The sequence below is a fragment of the Artemia sp. Qi Xiang Cuo genome, unplaced genomic scaffold (assembly GCF_049724085.1).
Source record: "Artemia sp. Qi Xiang Cuo unplaced genomic scaffold, ASM4972408v1 HiC_scaffold_3379, whole genome shotgun sequence".
Lineage (NCBI taxonomy): Eukaryota > Metazoa > Arthropoda > Branchiopoda > Anostraca > Artemiidae > Artemia > Artemia sp. Qi Xiang Cuo.
The window spans coordinates 23,407-49,893 of record NW_028300770.1 but is presented as its reverse complement, the minus strand read 5'-3'; the positions used below and the strand labels follow the sequence as shown (position 1 = coordinate 49,893).

General features: G+C 36.2%; 1 protein-coding gene across 1 annotated transcript in view; it reads left to right on the top strand.

Moving 5' to 3' along the window:
* LOC148938397 (uncharacterized) overlaps positions 1-23,760 on the top strand; it is a 37,566-nt gene extending 13,806 nt beyond the window's left edge. The window contains exons 3-7 of the mRNA XM_089107825.1: positions 911-4,824; positions 6,043-6,215; positions 15,808-16,219; positions 21,314-21,430; positions 23,530-23,760. Of these exons, the coding sequence (XP_088963951.1) occupies positions 911-4,824; positions 6,043-6,215; positions 15,808-16,219; positions 21,314-21,430; positions 23,530-23,760 (4,847 nt within the window). The remainder of the gene's footprint in view (positions 1-910; positions 4,825-6,042; positions 6,216-15,807; positions 16,220-21,313; positions 21,431-23,529) is intronic.
* Positions 23,761-26,487: the final 2,727 nt, after the last annotated feature.

Here is a 26,487-nt window from a genome sequence, read left to right as displayed (position 1 = left end):
TTAGCTGTTCGGAGGTACCTTTTGTCCTTGCCAAAACCTCCTAGCAGATAACAATAAAGAACACCTTCCCTAATAACCAGCCGTCAAAAAATTTTAACAGCCAAGACGCAAAATTGTTTTTCTTAGATACGTATCTCTCTCCCCGTGTCATTCTCTCTCATTGTCCATGGCACGGAACTATTTTTTGCCGCACCGTCCTCTCTTATTGTCTCTCCCCGTGTCATACTCTCTCATTGTCCATGGCACGGAACTCTTTTTCGCCGCACCGTCCTCTCTTATTGTCCATGGCACGAAACTCTTTTGCTGCACCGTTCTCTCTTATTGTCCATGGCACGAAACCTGTAGGCTTTTCGAAGTTCGGTGATCCACCGCCTACCGCTCTCTTCGCCCATGGGAGCTCAGACCTTCCTTTCCCAGGATCCTCTGAACGTATGAACTCTACCTTCCAGATGTTGAATTGCGTCAGTCTGTTTCTCAACTTTTTTTGGAACATAGAAGCAAAAAATGATGTTTTTCAGTTTAAAAGAAACAACCTTTTTTTGTTTAGTTCTTTATTTATTTCCATGCTAATATTTCCACTTGATGCCTAAAAATAAGGACTAAACATGTACGGCACTGGAACATGGTTTGCTAAGGACTCCATAGGTCCAGTCTCTACCTCGATTTTTTTTAACAAAAAATAAATGATTTTAGAAAAAGTAATCTAGTTAGGTTTAGCTCTTTATTTAATTATATGCTATTTTTTGTGTTGAAGGCTTGAATTTAAAAGCAAAAGATGTAAGGAGCCGCACATAGTTTACTAACGACCCTATTGCTCTAGTCGCTGCCTCAAAGTTTCTTGGATATAAATGACAAAACAAATTATTAAAGTTTGAGAAACTATTGATTGTAGTATTTATTTTATTTCCAGATCCGGTTATAAAGGAAGAAGAGGGCGGTAAATCCCATGCCAATATTGGATTCCCCAAAAAGCCTAACCAGAAAGCAAAAAGAGACTATTCAAGGCAGAAAGACGTTTCAGAAGATAGTCAGTTCCTATCGGTCAGTCAGCGTTATGAGCCAGTCTACAATTTTGGAACCCTGAAGGAAGCTAAAAAAATTGACTTGGGATCAAGCCCAGCAGCAAAAGAAAAGGTTTCAGATTGGTTGGAAACAATCGACGAAAAAAATGCATCGCCGTTAACCATGATAGCAGAAATAGAAGAACCTGAACGACGTCCAAAACAAACAGAGAAACGGGAAGATAGAAAAGTAAAAAATAAAAGTGGCAATACTTTTGAAAAAACATACACGAGTGGGGAGAGTAGTGCAAGAAAATTTTTCAAAGGGGAACGACCTCAGAGATATAGAATTAATACCTTCCCCGGAACCCCTATGAGATCACAACTTGGGAAGAAGCCAAGATACATGACTGTAAGCCACGATAATATAAAATTTGACAACCCTTACGACTTTCTTCCTAGTCAAGATTCAGACCTAGTAACAGCTAAGCAAAAAAAAGGCAAACCTAGGGCTTCACGTCGAAAAAAGCCACCTAAGTCACCTAGTCCAGATTTGGACGACTTTGATAAACTCTTTGCCGAAGAATTGAATAGGAATGCAAAACAATCTAATGTGATAAAAGAATCACCCGAAGATATAAAAGCTCCAACTTCGCCTGTTATTGAGCTCTTCTCTTCTCAGCCACGAATAGAAGAACTCGACGATATAAAAACGGATAGGCAAAAAATATCTAAGACCAAGGCTTCTTCTAAGAAAGCAGAGCCTAGACAGACCAAACAACGAGTAACTCGCTCCAAATCAAAGAAAGAAGCTGAAACTCTGATTGAGGAAGATTTAAATTTGGAAAATCTTTTTGCGAATGAGGAGCATGTTATTGTTGAAAGTCGAGTTGTTGCAACAACGTCTAAATCGGGTGTTATTCCTCCAGAAATTAATGATAGTCCACAAATAGAAGAGAGTAGAGATGTGTCAAGGAAGAGTTTCAATGGTAAGCTTGTGAAGAATATGGGTAAATTTAAGCCACCTGCACCTATTTCAGCTGAGAAAGCTGAATCATTGGTGTCAGTCTTGAAAGGGCCCGGAAGTGAAAGAGAAGTATGCAAAAAGAAAGTCATGTTCCAACACCCAACAGAAATTGCTCTTTATGACGTTCAATCAAGTAACGAAAGCTCAGTGCTACAATCACTAACGACCCAGAAAGAGCAAGAAAGACCAAGTGTAGTTGAAGAGTTGCAACCCAACCCTATTACTACTACCCCTGAAAAGGTTGTTCTAACCTCACAACAACCTGCAACACCTTTGAATAGATACAATACCTCACCTGTAAAGAGTGGAAACAAGGTTGGGCAGTTACCGAAATCCCCCGGCTGGTCCCGCATTGAGGGACTGAAAGAAGATTTGGATAAAAGGCAAAGAACTGTGAAATTAGACGTGACTATTACATCAAACGCAGTCCGGGGACCTGAGAATAAAGAAGCTGATTATATCTGCTCCTCTTTTGATGACATACAAGCAGTTGATATCCCAAAAATGGATTCTAAACTGCAAGAGTTTATGGTCTTATCTAATCTTAATGAAAATTCACCCACTCGTAGTATACCTTTTTCACCGAAAAAACAAACTAGTTATTTTAATACTCCAGAGTTACCTAAGCGTGCAACATTTAAAATTCAAGCTGAAACACAGGAGTTATCTGCTATTTCTTATAAAGAATCAACCCAAGACTTGTTTTTTGAAATGATTAAGAAGAAAGAGCAGCTTCAGACTCGGCCACCTTTAAGCGTCAAAGATCCACTTCTGCCATTTCCTTTGGGTAAGAAAATAAGAATTGTCCCAATACCAAGCTCTTCTTTTTCCGTTGAAAAAGTTGCTGAAAATATTTCAACAGCGGCAACTGAGATACTTGAATCGGAAGGTACTACAACTGTGACAGAAAACAGTGAGGATACAACTCAACCTTCTGATCAAGTGAATGAGTGGGGCTGCCACTCTCGCCCTCACACCAGAAATGTTGAAATTCAAGTGACACAAAGCCTATATGCTAATGTTGAACCCAATTTAAAAAATGAGAAACAATCAGTGCCTATTGAATTTCAAAGGGTTCCTTTTTTTAGAAAGGGTGCTATTAGAACACCGCCTAAATCACCTGAGGTCAGACCTACGATTCCATTCTTTCTGAAAGGTAAATTAAGCCATTCTGATGCACCTTTACCTTCTGAAGAATCACTTAATGTTAATACTGTTATTAGTTCACTGGCTCAACAGGGCAGAGAACACTCCATAAGCCCTATTAGTAAAGTAGAAAAACACATGGGAATCCTATTTGGAGAAAGTGACCCCCCGCTAGCCGTTGATGGGGTTGAGGATAATGTCCATGATAGAGTCATTGAGCTGCAGTCAGACGATGTGGTAACTTCTTCTCAAAGTCCTGCTAAGCGACTAAAGAAAGATGATAACGTAGCTACCGTCTCGAATGTCTCTTTGAGTAGCCCTGAGAATAGAAAAATCAGTAAAAAAATAGAAAGTAATATAGCGAATGAAGAGACTGACGATTTAGGAAAAGCTCTCATTCCTTCAGAATCAAAAAGTGGTACAATTCCTAGATTAAGTCGTTTGCGCTTGGCTTCAGCTAAAATTGAAGAAGAATCACCTTTTGAACTTGAAAGTGAGAGCCTTGATTTGGAAACTCAATCAGATTTGTGTGATGTGCATCAAATTATTATACTTGACGACGCTGATGTTTGCAAAGAAAATATTGAAAAACGTCATTTGAAGGAGTCTTGCATACCAGTAACTGAGCCAGATGTAGAAAATGCATGCACTCTAGTTCATGACATTGTTCCAGTTGATGAAGATAACAAAGATCTCTTTGCAGATCATGAACAGAGAGTTTTGAAAATTGACTCTCAAGAATTGGTAGAAACACTCGTGAATATAGAAAGCAGGGAAGCGAGAAAATTTGAACGAACAACAATGCTAAAAAAATCCAGCCCAACTAAAAGTAGATTGCGAGTCACTGATAAACCAGTTACTGTTGGTGACCATCTCGAAAATTGCCAAGAAAACTTAGCCTCCAATAAGCAAGTATTGGGTATTGTCACGCCAAAGAGAAGCATTGAAATCCCTCCCAGTCCTTTAAAGAGTGTTGAAAATGTCAATACTTTTGATACCCCTAGAAGCAGAGGTAAACTAACCTTGTCGAAAGAGCGGGGTCACAAACCACCTAGGAGTTTATCAAAAGGACATATTTTATCAGAAAAACCAAACTCCTCTAAAGATAAAACGTTTAGAATTAGTCTGGAAAATTATAACAGCCTGCTTGAGGGAATGCCAAGTCCACTCAAAGTCGAAGGAATACAAGCATTAAGTACTCCAAAGCTGTCGAAATCAGGCGGTGTAACGAAGCCACGTTCTAATTACGAACATAAAAACATATTGATGAACAGTGACTCGATATCGACACTAGCTCCTAATTCTGTTGGTGTATTACCCCTTCAACATCGAATGGATACCAATAATACTCATTTGTCTATTAATCCAAGTTTTCCTGTGCCAGAAATTCCACAAGTCTTAGAAACTCAGTCATCTCTCAATTCTATTCCATCTTATCTACTAGATCGGACGTTCTACTCAGATGCTGAAGAGGCTGTTTATGTAAGTCCCGAGGGTAGGAAGAGGTCAAGCACAGAGTTTGATGACCCTTCTGTAGATGGGAAGCGTTCAAAGATAGAAGAGATGGAGACCCAAGACAGCTTTGATGAAATTGCTGCCAACATGGCAGACGATCTGCTGACTGTTCATGAGAAAGATGTTTCTAATCTGGTGAGTTTATTTAATCTTCAATTATTTATTTAATTTACCTTAGACCTAAGATCCTTTGGAAGTGCGTCGGGCATCCAAGAAGAGTCACCGGTCGTCTTTCATCGCAGTTGCCAGTGAAACATCCTCCCATTGGGGCTGGTGAGGCTGGCCCAGTAGCTGCGTCGTAGGGCGTTTTGGGGATGTCGTCTTCTTTTGGTTTGCATGGTTACCACTGGAGGACGGCCTTTGGTAGTCGAGTTTTGGTCCTGTGTATCACGTGGCCGAAGTATATCCACTGTCAATGATTGATCACTTCGGTTATCAGCGGTTGAGACGTCTTTTATAGTAAAGTAGCTTTTATTACTTTCAGGTCCATTGGATGTTTGGAATGCGTCTTAAACGCATATTTTTGAATGGGAAGAGTTTTTTTTTCAAGCTGTTGGTGTAAATACCTGGTTTTGGAACTATAGCGTAGGGGCGTAGCTAGGATTTTCAGCATCCGGGGGCAATTTTGTTCTTGATCCTACCATCACTACCAAGTTATAAGTAAACAAAAAAAAAAAACTTAGTTTGCTGCCCCCTATAGGCTGCACCCATATATATATATATATATATATATATATATATATATATATATATATATATATATATATATATATATATTTGTGTGTGTGTGTGTATGTGTATACATATGTATAAAACGAAAAATGAAAAACCAAATTTAATTTTAATTGTTTAGGAAGATTATTTAAAACAACCTGAAAAAAAGACAGATTATCATCCTACGCTACTGTTAGATGGTGTGGTTTAATTTTATCAGCGTTTTTGTGACGTATTTTCGTAAGATAATCACATTATTCTGATTTATCTTATATTTACACAGTATTTTTATGTGTTAAACATATATTCGGTAAAAAGAGCTAAAAGTTCTACCTGATTCGTTCTCTGTGTGAAGTTTTTAGCTCGTAAAAAGAGCGATATTTTAAAAGATCTTGTTTGTCTGAAACACCAGAACAAAAAACAGTTAAGTTACTCTTAAGTTGTTGGAGATCCAAGTATAGAAAGCTCCTTGGTAAATTGTACTTGACTTTTGCCGTTTTTTCCTATAAGTTCGGATTTTTCTATGATTTCTATCCCTCTCCATCCCCTCAAAATTGCAGGCTCTCTCTTAAAGGAATTGCTGTTCACGCGCCCGTGCTGGGCGCTCCCTATTTCTAATTGATTTTGTTGTATTTTCAGGAAGAAAAACCAAATACTCAGAAATCTGTTAAAATACCGGTTGAAAAATTCGAGCAGAATCCCAAGAAATGTAGAGAAGAAATGAATGAGGGCGAAGAAATTTTCGGATCCAGTCAGGAAAAGTCAACTAAAAGTTTACTTCGGGGCCAAACTTTTCTTTCAAGTGCTAGCAAGTTAGTTCACTTATTTATTATGATTTATTTGATACTTTACCTGTTATATTATCCTTTTTAATTCTGCAAAGGTTATTTCATTTTTTGTACTGGTTTGGGAGGGGGTCAAAATCCTTGCATTTGCGACCACTATTTGTCAGTTTTCTCTAGACAGGGGGGTTTTAGTAAGAGAAAAAGTACCCCTCTCTCTTCTGTGTTAATGTTAGGAGTTAAACTAAAACTTAATTAAGACAAAAAATCCAAAATCGCGAGTCCAAACGCATTTTGATTAGTTTTCAGAGGTATTTTTATAATTGCAGGGTGGGGGGAGGAGGGAGGTCGTAAGCACACACTTCATTAAGACTGGAAAATAACAGTGCTTAATAGGTCTTCATTTCAGTTATACACACTTCGTATTAATATCCAAGTGTCTACAATTAGTCAAATTAGACTTTTCAATTCACTTTCTTGGGAAAAAATTGGATGTGAATCACCCAAAATCACAATGAATCCCAAATTATATCACAAGTTAGAGAAATAATAAACAAATTTAAATTTTGAGAAAATGAGGGATTTTATTTCACTTTCTTGGAAAAAAGTCCCAATTTGGTTGAGAATCGCATAAAATCACAATGAGTCACAAATTCAATCACAAATCAGAAAAAAATACAAATTAATTTATGAGGAAATAAGAAATTTTATTTTATTTTCCAAGGAAGATAGTCAAAATTTGGCTGTAAATCACACAAAGACACAAATTAAACTGCAAAAATCCTAAATCACGCAAAATCCACGCAAAATCCGCACAAAATCACAATTTAATTTTTGAGGAAGTTAAGATTTCATTTTACTTTCTTGGGAAAAGGTTACAATTTGGTTTTGAAATTTCATTTTGTTCGTCTCTAATGTTGAAAGATTGCGTTTTGTGTTCATCTACTACGGATTTTTAGCTCATTAAAGGTAATTTTCATGCTTAGGGCTATATATCTCAATTTTGTATGAGCTTTTTTCCGCTTTTTTCTCGTTTTTTTTCCTATTTTGACAATGAATATTTTTTTATTTTGTTTATTTTGCCACTAAACTTCTTATCTGCACGCTTTGGAATAACGAGATAAAACTTTTTGTATTTCTTCAAGAGTGTTTAGAGCCGGCACTCCTGAAGAAGAGCACCGGCACCTTTTTGCTCTTTTTATATCATCTTTGAAAAAAGTTCGGTGTATTCAATGAACTTCAAGGGATAACTACTTTCAAATTCCATAAGTGTAAAGAGGACTCGAACGGTGCTTCTGATATAGGATATCGCGTCGCCCAGGATTTTTTTTTCGGAGGGGTTTTACTCAAAGATTTTTTTCGGGGGGGGGGGGAGTGTTGCACAAAAAACTCTAAAAAAAACGCATACAAAATTTGTTTATATCCATTTTGTTACGTTTTTACGAGTCAAACTAACATTTCAGGGGGGGGGGGAGGGGTACTATATACTCTGGGTATGACCTTGATATACTCACACAATAAACCAAATATGGGCGGACTAAAGAGAAGTAAATTAATCTCGTCACATAGTTCGGGAATATATTCTTTAATTTACTCATCATTCCAACATTTCTTGTAATCTTACTAATAATAAAAGATATATTATTTTTAAATCTAAGGCATTCATCAACAATAACACCAAGAAATCTAATGTTATATAACACCAAGAAATATAATATTGCAAGAAATCTTATAGTATACTGTCGTATCTGCCAAGAATCAGATTTCCAGTTTCTTTGCTCTGAATGAGCCAAAAACATAATTTAAGTCAATAAGACATTTGAAATGACTTTTAACTGGATTTTTGTTTGTTCAGTGTGAATCAATCCAATTTTTGACAGATACGGTGCAAGATATATGCAAGATGGGCAACAACTTGGTAACGCTTTGTAACAACTTGGTAATAGGCATTAGGTTAAATACATCAACAACTTCGACTTCGCGAACACGTTGTATTATGGTTGCCTTCCATAAATCAGTTATCACTGTTGGCAATTATTTTTTTTTCATTATTTGTGCTCAAAAAAACACCAGACAAAAAACCAACAGAGAGAAAAATCTCAGTGAAAAAAAAAAACAACAAACGAGACTTTGGCCAGTGAAGATTAAAGAAACGAAAAATGTAAAACAACGTGGATATTTCGCCTGTATCCAAACAAGGCGTCTTCAGCACGAAAGAAACACAAGAGGAGCAAGATAAAAAAACAAAAAATAATAAAACGACCACCCCCTCCCCCCCCAAAAAAAAAATATATATATATACAATTGGCGCAAACTGATCAACGTAGGGAAAATATGCTATTATAGAGTTACTTTAGTGAGAACACCAGAGTAACAGAGGAAAAAAAAAACAACAAAAAAACTGGAAATTACTTTAATTATTCTGTTGCGAAATAATCCTTTTATTGGCTATTATTGAAGCAAATCGTTTTGGTCTAGCAGGTAAAACAGTCCCCTGGTAATTATTTAAAATCTTAACTCCCTTATTGACTGTTGATTCACTCTTCAAAGAGATTATCATAAATTGGGTCATTATTTAAATTACCTGTGTCCCTATTTATCGAAAGGTTAGCAAACATAGGTTTTTTAATTTCAATGGCTTCTTTCGCTCATTGAATGTACCCCTTATCATTTGAAATAGCTAAGGCCTCATCAAATTTTGCAAAATTATCGGGTTGAAACGAAATATGTTCTGCTAGGGCTGAAACAAAAGTTTCCGGAGGCCTGCTTAATTGTAGGGTTTTTTCTATTGAATTTTGATGTTCAATAAATCTTTCAACAAATTGTTGGTGAGTCCTACCAATATAGAACTTCCCACAAAAACACGGAATTTTGTACACCCCACTTACTAGATTTCCCTGGGTTAAATCCTTACCAGAACTAAAGAAATTACCCATTGGCCTCAACAATTGGAAAAATGTATCAATATTAAATTTACGCAAAATCCGTGAAAGTTTTTCACCCAAACCAGGTACACATGGCAATGAAATGAAACTTTTTGATACATTCAAATCAGAAGACTGAGAAACCCCAATAACCCTACTGTCATGTTTAACAAGTCTATTTTCAATTATTTTGTCAATGAACTTAATTGGGTAATTGTTACAAAACAAGATATCCCTCAAGTATAACAATTCCGAATTCAGAAATTCCTGGGAACAAATTCTAAAGGCTCTATCCACTAGTGAATTACAGCCCCCCGTTTCACCGACATAGGGTGGCACGAATGAAAATTCAAATACCTATCATTTTGCGTAGGTTTTCTATAAATCGAGAAAAGTAAGTGGAGATCCCTTTTAATTATTAAAATATCCAGAAAAGGCAATTTGTTATTTTCCTAAAACTCAACTGTAAATTTAATATTATTATCAAAACTATTTAAATGCTTAGAAAATAGGTCTAAGGAGTCCAATCCATGTTTCCAAACGCAAACCACATCATCCATGAACCTACCCCAGAAACAAGGGGAGATTCTAAAACTGTGTATAGCTGAGGTTTCAATAGAATCTATTAAAAGATTTGCCAATAAAGGAGAGAGAAGCCCCATAAGTAACCCAAAAGTTTGTCTATAAAACCCCTCTAAAACCAAAATAAAAAGAAAATTCATTTACTAGGATAATTAGTTTCATAATGACTTCAGTATCCAAACTAGCTAAAGTCACATCTTGTATTAAATCAAAGTGTTTTTCTAATTTACTTTTTAAAATGTCCTCACACCTTTTTAAATCACAATTTGAATGCATGGAAACAACATCGAAACTATAAAAAATTGAACTTTCCTCCAACGTGAAATTTCTCAATTTATTAGTAAGATCAGTCGAATTTTTAAATATGATCTTTGTGTGCCCAAAAGTAGACGCAATGCTACCGACAACCATTTTCCTAATTTCGAAACAGGTGACGGAAAAGTTGACACAATGGGGCGGAGGGGCTCCAGTCTTATGAATCTTGGGTAGGTCATGGATCTTGGGTGCCGAACAACCCCTAGGATAATATTTGTTATAAAACTGTGGGGTAATGTGAAAATTGTTTTTCAATGACTCCAATTCCTTTCTTGTCGATTTTACATATTTATCTGTAGGATAAATATGTAAAATTTTGTTACATACAAAAAACTTGATTTTGATACGGGGGAAAATGGCGTGACTCTGTAATCTCAGCCAAAATCAACCCATTTCTAAATGGGTACCTGGAGAAATCTAGGGAAGGTAAATAGGAAGGGCGTGTGAAAGCACACGATGGCTGCCCCTCCCCCCATTGTACTTTGTGGCTGAATGGCCATGGAATGGAGATCAGCACCGCTTATAGGGACTGTAATGCCCATTGCCGTATTCTTTACCCCTTTTACCTTTTGCCTATTATGAGCATATAAAGGGGCAAAATCGTAGTTGTCAATCATGGTAACAATACATGATCAATTATAATTAATGGTAATTGGCTTTTGGAACGTATCCTTTATTCTAAATGCTTCTTTCACTCATTTCTTTCCCTGTATTCTCTTCTTTGCTTTTATTCTACTTAACTCTTTATTGGAAACTTAATAAATAATTATAATAAAACAAATTTCTGATGATTTTCTGTATAAGAGCAAAGGTAAAATTAGTACTAGATTCAGATAGTTTGTTCTTCTTGGTTGGATGATTATGTCGACGCTTTCGCATAATCTCATCATCGGAATCATATTTTAGGCCCTGCAGCTCATCTAACTAAGATTGAACTCGCCATCATCTTCTTTTTCTTGTTTGAATTGTTATGGAGACGCTTTTCCATCTTTTTTCACCGGAATCAAATCGCGGAAAAATCTTTTTTTTATCTTAACATTTTCCATTAGAATAAGGCTCACCTATATATATTTTCAAAAATGGCTCCGTATTCTTTCGGGAAAATTGATATCTTGGGATATTCTTGTGTAAAAAAAACCCATCTAGATAGGTCAAAAGTCTAAGAAAATTTGTTAAGAGCCTTAATTTTGGTTTTTGCAAATGACGTCATGTACTATGTTAATACATCATATAAGCATTTCTTATGATTAATTAAAAAAAAACTTTCCTAAAAATAATTTTTTAAAAGAAAAGTAAGGTCCATTTTAAAGTTAAGATCAGAAGATACAAATACCTTTTAAAATTCAAACACAAAACGACCAGAAATTACTATTAAAGAATAAATGAAACCCAAAACGGACAGAAATTAAATAAACAATCATAGCAAAAAACATTTAATTATAAATGTTTATTAATTTATAAATATAATAGCAAGTTTTTTTTAATTAATTTTTGTTCGTTTTTGATTGCGAAAAGTTTTTAAAAATCCCTTTAAAGTTTTTAAGAATTCCTTATTTCAAAATCAAACTTAAAAAAAAAAAAAATCAAATGTTCATCAAAGTATCTAAACTGATATCAAAGTAACAATATCAAAGTGAAAAAATGGGTTTGTGTCAACCTTGGAGTTTTTATTATCTGGTATTTGAGTTATTTTTAACAAAATGGTTGTCTAAGAATTTTAATCGATGGGATTTGGGGAAAAAGGGCGTGGGGAGGGGCTTATTAAACTTTGGTCTCTTTTAACTCTTAAAAAAGTGAACTAGAATGGTCTATGTTCAATCAAATGAGCCCACTCTGAAGTTTATACGAGCATCCCTTCTATAAGAACCATATATATATCCCCAGAGCATAACTTACAACGCCTGTCCCCGGGCCCTGGGGGGTTGTGTTAACCTAGAAGTTTAAATATCTGATGTTTGAACTGTTTTTGATTTGATTTTATTTTATTTATGCATTAAATTTTTTATTTGACGAATTTGGGGAAAAAGGCGTGGAAGGGGGGGGGGGGGCTAGTTGCCCTCCCATCTCTTTTGACTCTTAAAAAGTGAACTAAAACTTACACTTTCCAAACAGTTGAGCCCTCTTTGAAGTTTATACGACCATCCCTTCCATAAGAACCATGCCCCCAGGGCATAACTTATAACGCCTGTCCCAGGGCCCTGGGGGGTTTATACCAATATTAAAAGAATCCGTTCATTAGTTAATAAGAGATTTCCAACTCTCTAGTTCGCCAAAGCGAGAGCTTGGCGACAAACTAAAGTTAAAAATCTATATAATTTTTTTTTTAACAAAATGTCTATCTCAAAATTTTCATCAAATGGCTTTGGAAAAAGAAGGCGTGGGGGGGTAGTTACCCTCGGATCTCTTTTGACTATTAAAAAGTGAACTCGAACTTTTAATTTTGAACCAAATGAGCCCTCTCTGAAGTTTATACGAGTATCCCTTTCATAAGAACCATATATGCCCCAGGGCATAATTTATAACATCTGCCCCCGGGCCCTGGGGGGTTGTGTCGACACCTGAGTTTTTGTTATCTTAATTTTTAACAATTTTTAACTTAAAGGCTATCTCAAATTTTGTATCGGATGCATTCGGGAAAAAGGGGCGTGGGGGGAGGTAGTTGCCCTCCAATCTCTTTCGACTCTCAAAAACTGAACTAGAACTTTCAATTTCCAATCAAATAAGTCCTCTATGAAGTTTTTACGAGCATCCCTTCCATAAGAACCATATATTCCCCCAGGGCATAACTTACGACGCCTACCATCGGGCCCTGGGGGGCCGTGTCGACCCCGGAGTTTTCGTTATATGGTCTTTGATAAATGGCTATCTCAAAGTTCTTATCAGATGGGTTTGAGAAAAAAGGGCGTGGAGGAGGGGGGGAAGGTGCCCTTCAATCTCTTTTGACTTAAAAAGTGAACTAGAACTTTCAAATTCCAATCAAATGAGCCCTCTTTGAAGTTTATACGAGCATCCATTCCATAAGAACCATATATGCCCACAGGGCATAACTTACAACGCCTGCCCCTGGGCGCGGGGGGTTGTGTTGACATTGGAGTGTTTGTTTTATGATCTTTGAATTTTTTTTAACAAAATAGCTATCTAAAAATTTTTATCGGATACGTTTGGGAAAAAAGAGCGTGGGGAGGGGGGCTGGTTACCCTCCGGTATCTTTTTACGTTAAAAATTGAACTAAAACTTTCAATTTCCAATCAAATGAGCCCTCTGAAGTTTATAAGAGTATTCCCTCCTTAAAAACCATATATGCCTCCAGGGTATAACCTATAACCCTTGCCCTGAAGACTGTGGGGGAAGTTTCCTACTCAAGATATATTTTCCGGAACTTTCAACTACATTGAACAAAGTAGCTATCTCAAAATTTTGATTGGATGTGTTTGGGGAAATGGTGGGCGTGGAAGGGGTGTTAGTTGCCTTCTAATCACTTTTGACTATAAAAAAGGTCATTAGCCATTTACATTTCCAATCGACTGAACCCTTTTTGAAGTTTCTACGACAACGCTTTCTATAAAAAAAACTTATATACCCCCAGGGCATAATTACAACCCTTGCCCTGAGGACTCTGGGGGTTGTCATCCACAAAGACCTAATTTCCTGAACTTTGAACTACGTTGAACAAAATAGTTATCTCAAAATTTTGATTGGATGTGTTTGGGGAACTAGTGGGCATGAGAGGGGGGTTAGTTACCCTCCAATCACTTTTGACTATTAAAAAGGGCACTAGCCTTTTGAATTTCCAATCAAATGAGTCCTTTTCGAAGTTTCTTCAAACGACAAAGCGTTCTATAAAAAAACTTATTTGCCCCCAGGGCATAACTTACAACCCTTGCCCTGAGGGCTGTGGGTGAGTGTCTTCCTCAAAAACATAATTTCTATCTGAAATCAACTACGCTGAACAAAATGACTATCTCAAAATATCGATTGGATGTGTTTGTGGAAATGGTGGGCGTGGAAGGGGGGTTTGTTGCCTTTCAATCCCTTTTGACCCTTAAATAGGACACTAAAATTTACTACTTCCGATTAAATGAGCTCCCTGTGAAGTTTCTCCGACGACCCCTTCCATATGAAGTGCCTCTGGGCAAAAAAATAATAAATAAATAAATAATAAAACATTGGAGCCATATGGCCTTTACTATAGGCAACGCTATAGCGTTGCCTCTGACATCGCATTTAGCATCATATAAGCATTTTCTTATATGATGTCATGCATAGCATAAAAAGATTGTTTAGTTTCCAACGCAACAGTTATTTATATAATATAATGTTTGTTGGAAGGCCTGAAAAACGAAAATTTCCAGTTGCAGTTAGCATAAATGATGATTCTTTGGAACCAAAACCTGAACTATCAAATGTGATAAGGTGTGAAATTCGACCACAGGGGCCATCAATTGCGACAACACCAATACGGACAGCTAAAGCAAAGGCCATTGTTAAATTGTCTCAAGTAATCAAAATCCAAAACCGTGTAAAAAATGAATATGAAAAGCAAAGACAAGGGCGGCTAAAAAGATGTACGGGAAAGACAAGTAAAGCGTGTTAAAAATGAAAATGAAGAGCAAAGGGAAATGTGAATAGAAGACATGCGACACGGAGCAAGTAAGCAAGTCGAAAATAAATATGAAGAGCAAAGAAGGACGTGAATGGAAGAAAAGAGGCGGCGTGTCAAAAATAAAAATGAAGAGCAAAGACACACGCAGTTAGAAGACATGCGACACCGAACTTGTGAGCAAGTTAAAAATGTAAATGAAGAGCAAAGACAAACGCGATTAGAAGACATGTGACACGGAGATGTGAGCAAGTTAAAAATGAACAAGCTGCTTTTGCATAATCTCATCAACTCATGATAATCGCATCATCTCATTACTATTTTCTATTAGAATAAGGGTCACTTGGTTTCAACTTTTTTACGGCGCGTCACGTAAAAGTCCTGGAAGTTTGGTTCTTTATTATTTTTTGTTAAGTTATATTCTATTTGACTGGAATTTGTCAGATATGAGGTTTAAATTTTTCTGCCTTGGATTGTATGGGGATTCTGCAGCAGGGTCATGAAATAATTAAGCAACGGCTTTTTCTTTCCTTATTTTTTTGGCAGTGTTTGATGATTTTGTATTTTTCATGTGCAGAACCGCCTCACAATAAATTTGCATTCAAGTGCATTAGAATAATGCTCACTTGAACAACACTTTTTTTTGCAAGTTTTTTTGTTTTAGCATAGAATTACCAATAGAATTTGTCATATCCTACAAGTAGTGAGGAAGAGAACCCTGTGGGCCACAATGGATTGATCTCTGGTTCGCAAGACGGGCTCGGGGTTTGATCCCAGCCATCACAGAGTCTGGAATTGCATGGCAATATGCATTAGCGTCTCCAAATAATCAAACAAGAAGAAGAAGTGAAGGAGGAGTTCTTTTATTTTCTATTGGGATATAATTTACTTGAAAGACACATTTTTTTTTTTACAGATTTTTCCTTTATTTTTTTTTTTTTTCTACATAGAAATCGTACAATAGAAGTCGTCATATCTTACTAAGGAGCGAGGGAAGGAACCCTGTGGTGCCACAGGTGAATGAGTTGATATCTGCTTCGTAATAGCGTGCCCACTGTGCCACTTGGCCTGGAATTACGTAGAGATTATGAATTAACGTCTTCATATAATCGAACAAGAAGAAGAAGTGAAGGAGGGGTTTAAGATGCAATTTTCTATTAGAATAAGGCCCATTTGAATGACATTCTTTTTTTTTTTACAGGTTATCAGGTAAAAGCCCAGGCAGGAGCCCCATTGTTTCACAAATACGTTTTCCTAGTACGCCACAAGGGGATAAAACTAAATCAACAAGTTTAACTAGATCAACTGAAATGTCCATTCAACCCGGTTATATCGAAACTAGGATTAGTGTGCCTGTAGACCATACGAAAGTTTTAACAACCACTGGTATATCTGCACGTAGCAAATCATTGGTTAAAACCTTCTGCGACAAATTTGACTTTGTGAACCGCTCTACGTATACAGATGAAATCACACATGTCATTTGTGCTACGGATAGTAGAGGAAATTTTGTGAAAACTTTGAAGTATCTCAAAGGACTGGCACACCAAAAGGCAGTGTTGCCGATTGATTGGATATCAAAATCATTGGATGCCGAAGAGCTGCTAGAAGAGGTGAGTGTTTAAACAGACTAATGATAAGTTCAGACACTGTGTTTCCATCACAATTTACATTAGTGTAAGCTGTTTTTTCTTTGACACATTGAGGATGGAGGTGTTTTATGTTAAAAAAGCCCAGGCGCGCTTTCAGTCCTAATTATAATATTTTCCTTGGGGTCCACCCAGCTTTTGAAGAAGTGTTGTCTTTAATTTTTTGGTTCTGCCTGATAAAACTAAACCTTCCCTGCTTCTTTTTGTTACTACCGTTTCCTGTTGTAGAAACAAAACGTGAACAAAATAAAAAAGCGGCTCCATCTGGAGTCGACCCCAAGTTCTACTACATGTAAAGCAGACCTTAAAGCCATTACTCACCCCTTGGGCCCATCTTAGGTCTGTTTATACGTGAAAGTTGAAATTCTATTAAAATCTTTTTTTGGTTGTTTCGGGATTATAAAGTTTTTAGGACTGTTTCATATTTTCGTCAGTGTTGCCGCGTTGACCTTGAAAAGAAATAAGTAGAACTTATTAGTTATATTTGACAATGCATCTCTTCTTTGAAAATAAATGCTAACAATCTGTTGACTCTCAAAGACAAATAAACTTTCAAGGGAATAATATACCTTCTTGAGCTGTTTGTATAACAGCTGTTTGTTGTTTGATGTATAACACTTGTTCAGTCTTTGGGCGAGGGGAAGTGATGAAGATCTTCATTTTGAAAAGGCAGCCACAGTTTTCAAGATTTCTATGCTATTTTTATCCAGTCATATAATGCAATTTTTTGGGGGGGAGGGGGACATTCAAAAGAACGCAAAATACATGTGATACTGCTACTACTGCTTATAATTCACTGTAGCACAAATCCGTCTGAGGCTAATACAGCTACGTACGCTCCTCCTCCATCCGAATCTATTTAAAGCCTCCCTCTTTACACCCTCCTAAGAAGCTCCAATCTTCCTTAAATACTTCTTTACTAGTTCCTTTCACCCCACTCGGGGACGACCTGCTTTACGTTTAGTAAACGGACGATCTTAAACAATATGTCATCCTTCTTCCGCAGAATGTGTCCTAGCCAGCTCAACCTTTCTCTTGTTATAGCCATAGAAAGCGGGTTAGAAACTAATTAATCGAACAGATTGTTTGAAATACGGTCAGCTATACGGGTACCTAAAAAAGGCCAAGACAATTCCTCTGGAAATGTCGTTTACTATACTGTTATTTCCTCGATGTGTGCCTCTCCCATATAGCACCCTGCATTGCAGTTTGCAGTCACGGTTTGGGTTTGGAAAACTCGTCAAATGTGTACTCTGACGCCACTATGATGCCACACAAGCATGATTCCCTTCTCGGGGATGGGGACGGAAGAAGCAGCTTATGGCAGAACGAAGACCCCAAACCATCTCATAACACCGGAACAGTTCCAACCTTTATACATGGCCTATCCTCGTCGGGTTTACCAGTAAATTTCTAATAAAAATGCAAAATGATAGGGTAAATTGAAAAATCCTAAAATTTTAGGGGACACGGGTATGACACCCCCTCCCACTCTTGATTCCGTCTCTTTACTCAGGTGTGTTTATAAATAATATCCTAGTGGAGGGGATTACCTTCTGTTGTATCTTTCCTTTCCTTCTTTGTACAGTTATTCGTAGTTTTTTTTCTTCTTGTTTTTTTTTTTTTTTAATCCCACCTCCTCTCCTCTCAGTAATGACAAATTCCACTTTCAAAATACATCTAGATTTAACTTTAAACGTCACCTACTCTTTGTTCCAACATTAATTAGCAGCTGAACTGGGTGCATTCAAGTCCCCATATACTACCAAAAAACTTCCCTATAAAAATTTTTTTGCCATTCCCGGGGAAAAGGGCGTCCTCCACCATCAGGAAGCCCTTCATACGGTCGCTATTTCTTACCATACCTCAAATCTCTTCTGGACGGTGGTCCCACGTGTCACTCTTCTAAAAATAAATAATAATAATAAAAACAAATTCAAAACAACCTATCAAATGTGTTATATTATAATAAAACAAAAAATTCAACATTTTCTATCATTATAACTCTTTTACAGTAAAATGCACAAAAATATTTACAAATAAACTACAAAAACATCGGAAGAGAGTGCTAGCACTTTTCAACTTTATCTTTTCATATTTTTTTTTCCTTTAAATAATGCTTCCGTTACTAATTAACTAAAAAAAAAACAGTATCAAAAACTGACAACGCTGTTTTGCCCATTTATACTCACACACAAACACACACTCACAACATATCTCCTCAAACATGACCTGCATTTTTCCAATAAATTCTTCAACTAACAACTCAATCTACACAATACGCACTCGCTCTTTCCACCTTTCACTCGCACTTAAACGCACTATCATTCTCCTACACTTGAAAAGAACCTTCTTAATTCAATCCCTTTTCGCTTCTTCCTTCTTTTCCATACATATTCACATAATTTCATCACAATCAACACCACAGCTTGGTCACTCATCTCATTTCTGGGAATTCCCACATTCAATTTAATCAACTTTATCTTATCTTCCTCAGTGTTCAAAACCACTTCACACTTAAGGCACTAAAACATTTATCTACAATTCCATCTTTATATTTACAATCGAAAAATTCGTACTTTAGGCCATTTATCACTGTTTCGTCACGTAGCTTTTACTTTGGGCCTTCGTCTCGAGTAAAAGCACTCACTCGATGTTGGTGCGGCATTATCTCATGAATAAAAATAAACATAAATTCCTTCATAAACTGACTAGACGGTATACTATGCATTTTCTCAAACGATAACTTGAAATTCACAAAGGGTTTCTTTCTTTTCATCTAGAAATCCACCTTTTCTTTCGTTTTCTCTAAATATCCATCCATTATCTTTTTCCTTTCGACATTTTTCACGTGTTCACTCAACACGCCTAGGTTTTTCATCTCTTCAATGCACCATATCACTTCATGAATTTTGTTTGTCACATCGCTGATTATTTTCTGTTTTGCTAGTTCATCCTTGGTATTTCCTTCCGCTAAGGCCTATCCTTTTATTATTTTATCGTCGATCCATTCACTACAGATTACTTCACAAACGTTTCTAATTCTCAGAGACTGGCACACCTTTCGGAAATCTATGACACCAAAACCTCCTTCTTCTCGGAGCACATACAATATTTTTTATTTAGTTTTTCCAGCTTTCCCCTCCCAAGGAAACACCACATGCTCCTTTCCACTTTTTTTGCATTCTTTTCTTCGAGACTAAAAGTTGGTGCCAGATAAAATAGCAGTGGGAGGGCATACGTGTTTGCATACACTACTCGCTCAAACCTGACACGAAGTGTGTTCTTTGACGGGCTACCAGCAACCCTTCAATCTTTTGCACACGCTCTTTCCACACTCACCGTTCTTTCAAAAAGTGCACCTAATACTTTCACCGACTGAGCCTCCACGACCCAGACACTATCATCTAATCGTGCACACTCATTTATGTTTAGTAACTGGCTCTTTTTTCTGTGTATTTTTTTTTACAAGGAAATGCTCCTCTTACCACTTGAGACCTCTCACCACTTCCATCAAATCAGCCACACTCCTAGGTAGGAAGAACCCATCATCTACAAAAGCCAGTAATTTTAAGGAAATATTAGTTGTAATTGCTATTTGTCGCTCATCTGCTATGCAGACTATATTCTGAATTTGAGGTGTACGTTCTAGCACATTAGTAAGGTTTTTGTATCACTGCAATCTAAGTATGCAAAGCTTGGCCTTTAGTTCAATATCCAAAAGTCTGAAGCTGTTATCTACTGTTTAAATGCTGCCAGTGGACATTCCTTTTGAGATCAATGGGATCAGCAGATACAACTAGTTGATCGCATCCCTTATCTCGGTCTACCTATTGGTTCGTCGATAAAGCATTACGTTCGTCGATACTAATAGCTTACATTGAACGTCGATTTGAACTATCGTATAAGCTTCGGCCCTTCGAATGCCTTACTTTCGAATTACTTACTTACTTACTTTCGAATGTCTATACATTGGACCTTTTTGGAAACTTTTTACATGTTCAGACAAGTCAAAACTTTGTTCAGTTTTCATTCGATTCTCGAAATATCTATTACGTCACTCTCATGGATTCGCAATTCTTATCTTTTTAAGAAAATTTTACATAGTTGACCCCATTGCTGCCATAGAATAGCAAGTTTCTAAGCACAGTTCTATAAAAACTGAATCATCATTGGACATCGGCACTGACACAGTAATCTGTTGAAATTGTGATGTATTATGAATTTGTATTGTGATGTAGTGATAAGACTTCATGTATGGTAAGAAGTGTTTAATTTTTATCTCCAGTGAGTTTTTTATCTGTTTATTATTATTATTGCTCCTTCTTTTTTGGTATAACGAGTTTACAAATAAATAATAAAAAATTAGATAGAAATATATCTTATTATGTGAGAATTTTGTTTCTTATTTTGTTTACTTATTCATTTTATTTCTTTTAGTCACTCATCATTAGTTAATTTATTTTACTTACTCGGTATTTGTTTTTCCTGTCATATAAGATTAGGATTTATTTTTATCTTATATACTTGTCGTTATATACGAAAAAGAAACTGAAGTTATTACATATTAAGCTGTTGGACAGGTTTTACATGTACTAAGTTTTTTGACAACTAAGTTTTTTGGCAACTAATCAATTTTTTTTACTCTAAAAGGAAAGGTACAATCTACGAAAACCGGATAAAAGTAACATTGAGAGGCGCCAATTTGGGAGAGAGAGCGCCTTTACCTTTTTGAATTTTTGGCCCAACCCTGGATATTACCCCCCCCCCCTATGGATTTTGATAATTATCTTTTTTGGGTATTTTTACTGAAAAAATTGAAAACAACGAAATTGCCCCTAGATTTTAGGATAAAATTTCTTTTGTACTTTCATTAAGCACAAATTTGGATGATCTTTGCCCCCCCCCCCCCCTGCGACATTATCGTGAATTGGTGTCCCCGTTAGGTTTAGCATCGAATTTTACCTAGAACGTATCTTTTTCTTAGATTGCTTTATATGCCTAGAATTTCTTTTTTTTTCAACGTTTATTTAACCTGTTTTTATTATTTTCTCCTAGGAATTGTTCCAGACTGAATCGATCCGAAAAGTGAAAGAACATGGTTGTGACGTGTTTCAAGGATGCACTTTTCATATCCTTGGCCCAACCAACGAAGTGTCAAAAGAAGATTTAGAGGTATGCCCTTCATAATCGTCAAAAGTTGACAAATCACGACCATTCGTCATTTGTAAATGTAAATTCTTTTTTTTTTAATTAACAAGTTCCTATGAAAGGTCTGAAAATTTGTGAATCCTTGGTTGACTTGTGAAGAATACGATTAAAATTGCTATTGTGCTAATTGATTAACTAATTAATACAATTACACAACTTATAGCGGAGGTGAATTTTAGAATTCTTGTACTTGTATCTTGATATTTAAATAAGATTGATTTATATGATACGATAGGATGGTCGTTAAGATGTCTACCTTGCATGGAGTAAGTCTTTGCTTCGATTCCGAATCTAACCCCTTTTTTGTTCACATTTTACTTTTGCGACAGGAAACTGTGAGAAATAACCGAAAGTAACAAAAAAGCAGTAGTGCTAAATTGAGTGGGGGAATAACAAAATGAAAAAAAAAATTGACGGTGGAAACAAGAGGATAATTTCAGCTTGTGATAAAGAATATATTGCAAATATTTCGATCGAGACCTCCGTTTAACCTGTCTCAGTGCAAAAATGGAAATACAGAGTAAAAAATACTTTTTAAAGGGGCAGTGAGTCCCCATGTCCCCTAGATTTTGAAAAATAAGCTTTTTGGTATTTTAATTGAAATATTCCTTTTGGTATTTCATTGACAAAATCAACATACTAAATTAAAAAAAAAACATTCATTTACCTCCCACCCCCTCTCCTCCTTTCATTTTCGTGTATTGGTGTCACTTGGAAAAAGCTTAAGAGAGGACGAAATGGATTTCGCTGAAAGGGATGAATGGATTTGTTGATGGTGAAGTGACTTCAGGAAAGATTATATATTATTTATATATATATATATATATATATATATATATATATATATATATATATATATATATATATATATATATATATATATATATATATATATATATATATATATGTATATATATATATATATATTATACTATATATATATATATATATATATATATATATATATATATATATATATATATATATATATATATATATATATATACTAATACTATCTATTAATTATTAAGGATCAAAGGTAAAATTGAGAAAATTGGGAAACATTTGGGGGGGGGGGGAACTAAGGGAACTGCAGAGCAGTTGCAACATTAGCGACTATTGTATTTGAAAAATGTACAACATCAATTATATAAGAAGAACTTGTACTATAATTTTTCATAAAAAGATAGTATTTATTAAAATTCACAGGCTTAATCCATCTTGAAAAGGATTAATCCGAATGAGCTAACCACTCCTCTTGGTCACCCTCTCAACTTTGCTCTTAGCTTCGTGCTAATGAAGACAGATGCAAGTTGGATGTACCGATAAATTCATTGCTCAAGATTTTGGCCACCGGTGGCCAAAATTTCATGATTTGATAAAGTGAGGCCATAGCATTTATACATGAACCAGCTTTTTTGGACTTTCACAACCGTTGTTCCTTTTCCTAGAAATAGTTCTGGTTCCTGTCCTAGAAATCTCGGTTAGAACACAACATTTGAAATCAGTTTTACGCCGAGCCTTTAATGCACTTAAACCTATTATCATATTTATATTTATTTTTACTTTGTTTCGCTAATTTGCTAAGGCTTCGTTAATTACAGGAATTGATTTGCCTGTGTCTAAGCTAAAAAGATCTGGCTTATACGAACAGCTTTTATTTTTCTTTTTTTTTTAAATATTTGGGTCCCTCTGTGCAGTAAATATTTTTACTGTTGAAATGAAAATGTAGTCCAATTTATACCTATAATAATAATTTGTGTTTACTTTTGCTTTTATTTTGCTCTTTTGATTTGTTTACACGACATTATTTGACCATGTTTGAGGTGAGCAGATCTGGCTTGTGTGAGCAGCTGAAGTTTTTTTTCTTGTGCTTGGAGCCCTCAATACACTTAAATTTATTATTGTAGATATATCAATTTTAGCTTATGTTTCACTCATTTGATTTGAATGCGGAACATCATTTATTCTTTTTTTTATGTTGAGCCCACAAATAAACTTCAACCTGTTACCATAATTTGTATTTATTCTGATTTCATTTTTTAAATTATATTTGTTTTCAGGACATAATTTGTTCATGTGGAGGGACTACTGTCGAAAATTTGAATGAACTCCAACCATTCGGGATTCGACAGGCTGTTATAATGGAAATGGATGAGTCTCAGAAATATGTTGAAATGATTCGAGGTAAAGACATGTCTTTGATTTACAAAAGGGGCCGATCAGACGTATTGTTGTATCGTATCGTAGGGTTTGGAATGTGTAGTTGCCTACAGTCAATTTGTTTAAGATAAACAAGTTTTGAGAAGATGCAGTTTTTAGTTTACGCAGATTGAGAGTTGGAGCTTATTAGATGTTGTGTTTTATCCAGGAATTTAAATAGCAGTTTGTGGAAAACCAAAATACTTTGTAAAGTCAATAATTTTTAAGCTTACCTTTTAAATTCACTGTTCGAACTTTGGAGTTTGTAGCTGTAGTTTGATGCTTACTGGACTTAGTTTTTGTTGGGAAGCTAAAAGATTGCAGTCATCTGAAGTCAAAATATTGTCGTAGATTAGAAAGTTTTAGGTAGATGTAGTTAGTAGTATCTGTTTAAAGCTTGTGTAGTTAGAAGTTTGTTAAACGTATCGGTTTATGGAAGTGTTTGTAGAACGTAGTTGTCTGGAATTGAAAAATTATTTCAAACCATGCATCTTTAAGTAGCTGTGGTATGAAGTTTGAGTTTAAAACTTATCAACTTAGTGTTTTGTTTGGGAGTTTTAAGTGCGCAGTCTTTGAATGAATGAATGACTTTTATTACCCATCTTTAGCAATACAAAAAAGTAAAAATGGAGTAGAGAAAATATAAAAAGAAAACAACAAAATAAATCGCACAAACGAACAACTTAAATTAATACTTCAATAACTAAAAAAAAACAACAAAAAAAACAATGGGGAAACTCTTTACATAAAAAGAAAACCATTACACATTGCTGACTATAGCTTCATACATACTATACGTTGGGTCTAAAGACTTCAGGAGCTTTTCCCTCCTGGTCGCAATCACGACGAAGGGGTCATCGAGTTCGTAACGTGCTGAAATCTGGCGGTTTCTTTGCCAGGGGGAAGGCTAAGCAGATATTTTGCAAACTTATAGAACAATGTACGGATTGTTTTTTTTTTATCATCAAAAGTAAACAAAGACCAGAAAGGTGACAAAGCTAAGATATGAGGGGTGGCAAAGGAATTGAAGATCTGTGCTAGAATGCGGCGGTTATTAGGTGTTTGCATTACAAAATCATCCCATTCGCTTTTCGGACTTTCTGTTTGATATCATTTATTAGACAGGATCGGGTAGCTTTAAGATTAGACCCAATTGGCAAACCAAAGTAAGTCATTGATGCTGCTGCAGTAATAGTATTACTACCTAGTCCAAATATGACAGGCACCGACTCATTCTTACGACAATTAAAGACGACCACCTCGCTTTTGCTAGAGTTGAATTCTAGGCCTATGCTAGCACGTTCGTTAGACACAACACTGCAATTATTCTCTATGCCGACGGATCTACTCAGATTTGAAATATCATCGGCATAATTAACAAGAGACAAATCAATTCCACGAAAAATAAAGCACGTTTTCACCGTCTTGTGAGGCTCGATGATACTGTTGTTATAAAGAGGCAGTGATGATAAAGCCCCCTTGGCGAATGCCTTTTCGTACTGGTATGAGGAAATCGGATACTGTCGGGCTCTGGTTTTTTAGTACCCTTACTCTAACCTTCAACTTAAAATACATGTTCCTGTAAGTAGCAATTATAGATCTGTCAAGACCTCTCTTAAACGCAGAGACAAGCAGTTGTGCATGGATACCCGAATCAAAAGCCCCGCGGACGTCGTGGCCTGCAAGTACCACGGATCTCCTTTAGTATCTGCATCCAACAAAACATTAGACAATAGGCTATGCACGTGCTCGCGGCTAATATTTCTCTTGAAACCGAACTGCGAATCTGGCGTACTACAAACATACTTTATCTCCTCAATAACTAATAACTCCATCAATTTACAAAAAACGGGAGCAACGGTTATCGGGCGGTAAGAACAACATTCAGATGGATCTTTACCTTTCTTGATGACAGGGGTGAATACACCGGTACAAAAAATATCTGGCACTAGACCGCAACTAAAAATCATTTGGAACATAAGTGCTGGATGTACTGTTAACAGTTCACTACCGAGAATCAGATGCATACCACAGATAATATCTACTCCTTTAGAGTACTTCTTTTTTAGTTTACGGATAGCCGAACGAACATCTGACACACTCACTACGTGGTCAAGATCCGGTTCCAAAGATTCTAAACAGAGATCAAGGTCTCTCTCAAACTTGCACTCCAATTCAGGATCAGGTGCAGCAAACTCACTCGTGAAATAACTATTCCATTCACTTTCACTAGGGGCGGATTCGTTACTGGGCGCTTTTTCAGATGGATTCTTCTTGATGAATTTCCAAATTTTATTTGGATCGACTCGTAGCGACTCACTGATTTCATCAATCACACGAGAGCGATGCAAGGCGAGACATTTGGAGAATTGCCGCTTTGTATACAATCGAACACTGTTTACAACGCCTTGTCTAGGACGGCCCGAATCAATCCACACACTATACCACATTTTAGCTTGTCGACAAGCATTAACCAAAGCTGGGTTTTCTGACCATGCTGGAACTTCTGACCCAATTTTCACTTTGCGAATGGGACCAGTGGTTTTTTCGACATAACGCAAGGCTTGGGTTATTTCACGATAATAGATATTTAGTAGTATTTGTTTCTCATCAAATGCAATCGGCAAGCTTTGGAGTAGTAGCTGAAAAAGGACTTTAATCTTTTCCAGGATTCCGTCACACACAGACCTGAACATGGCTAAATTAGCTTTTTGCTATTCAGTCTTCTGGAACCACTTTTTCTCCTTTGGAGCATCATTTGGCGGCACTATTCAGGAGGTCATTAATAATGAAGGTATTAGCCACTGGAAGGTGATCAG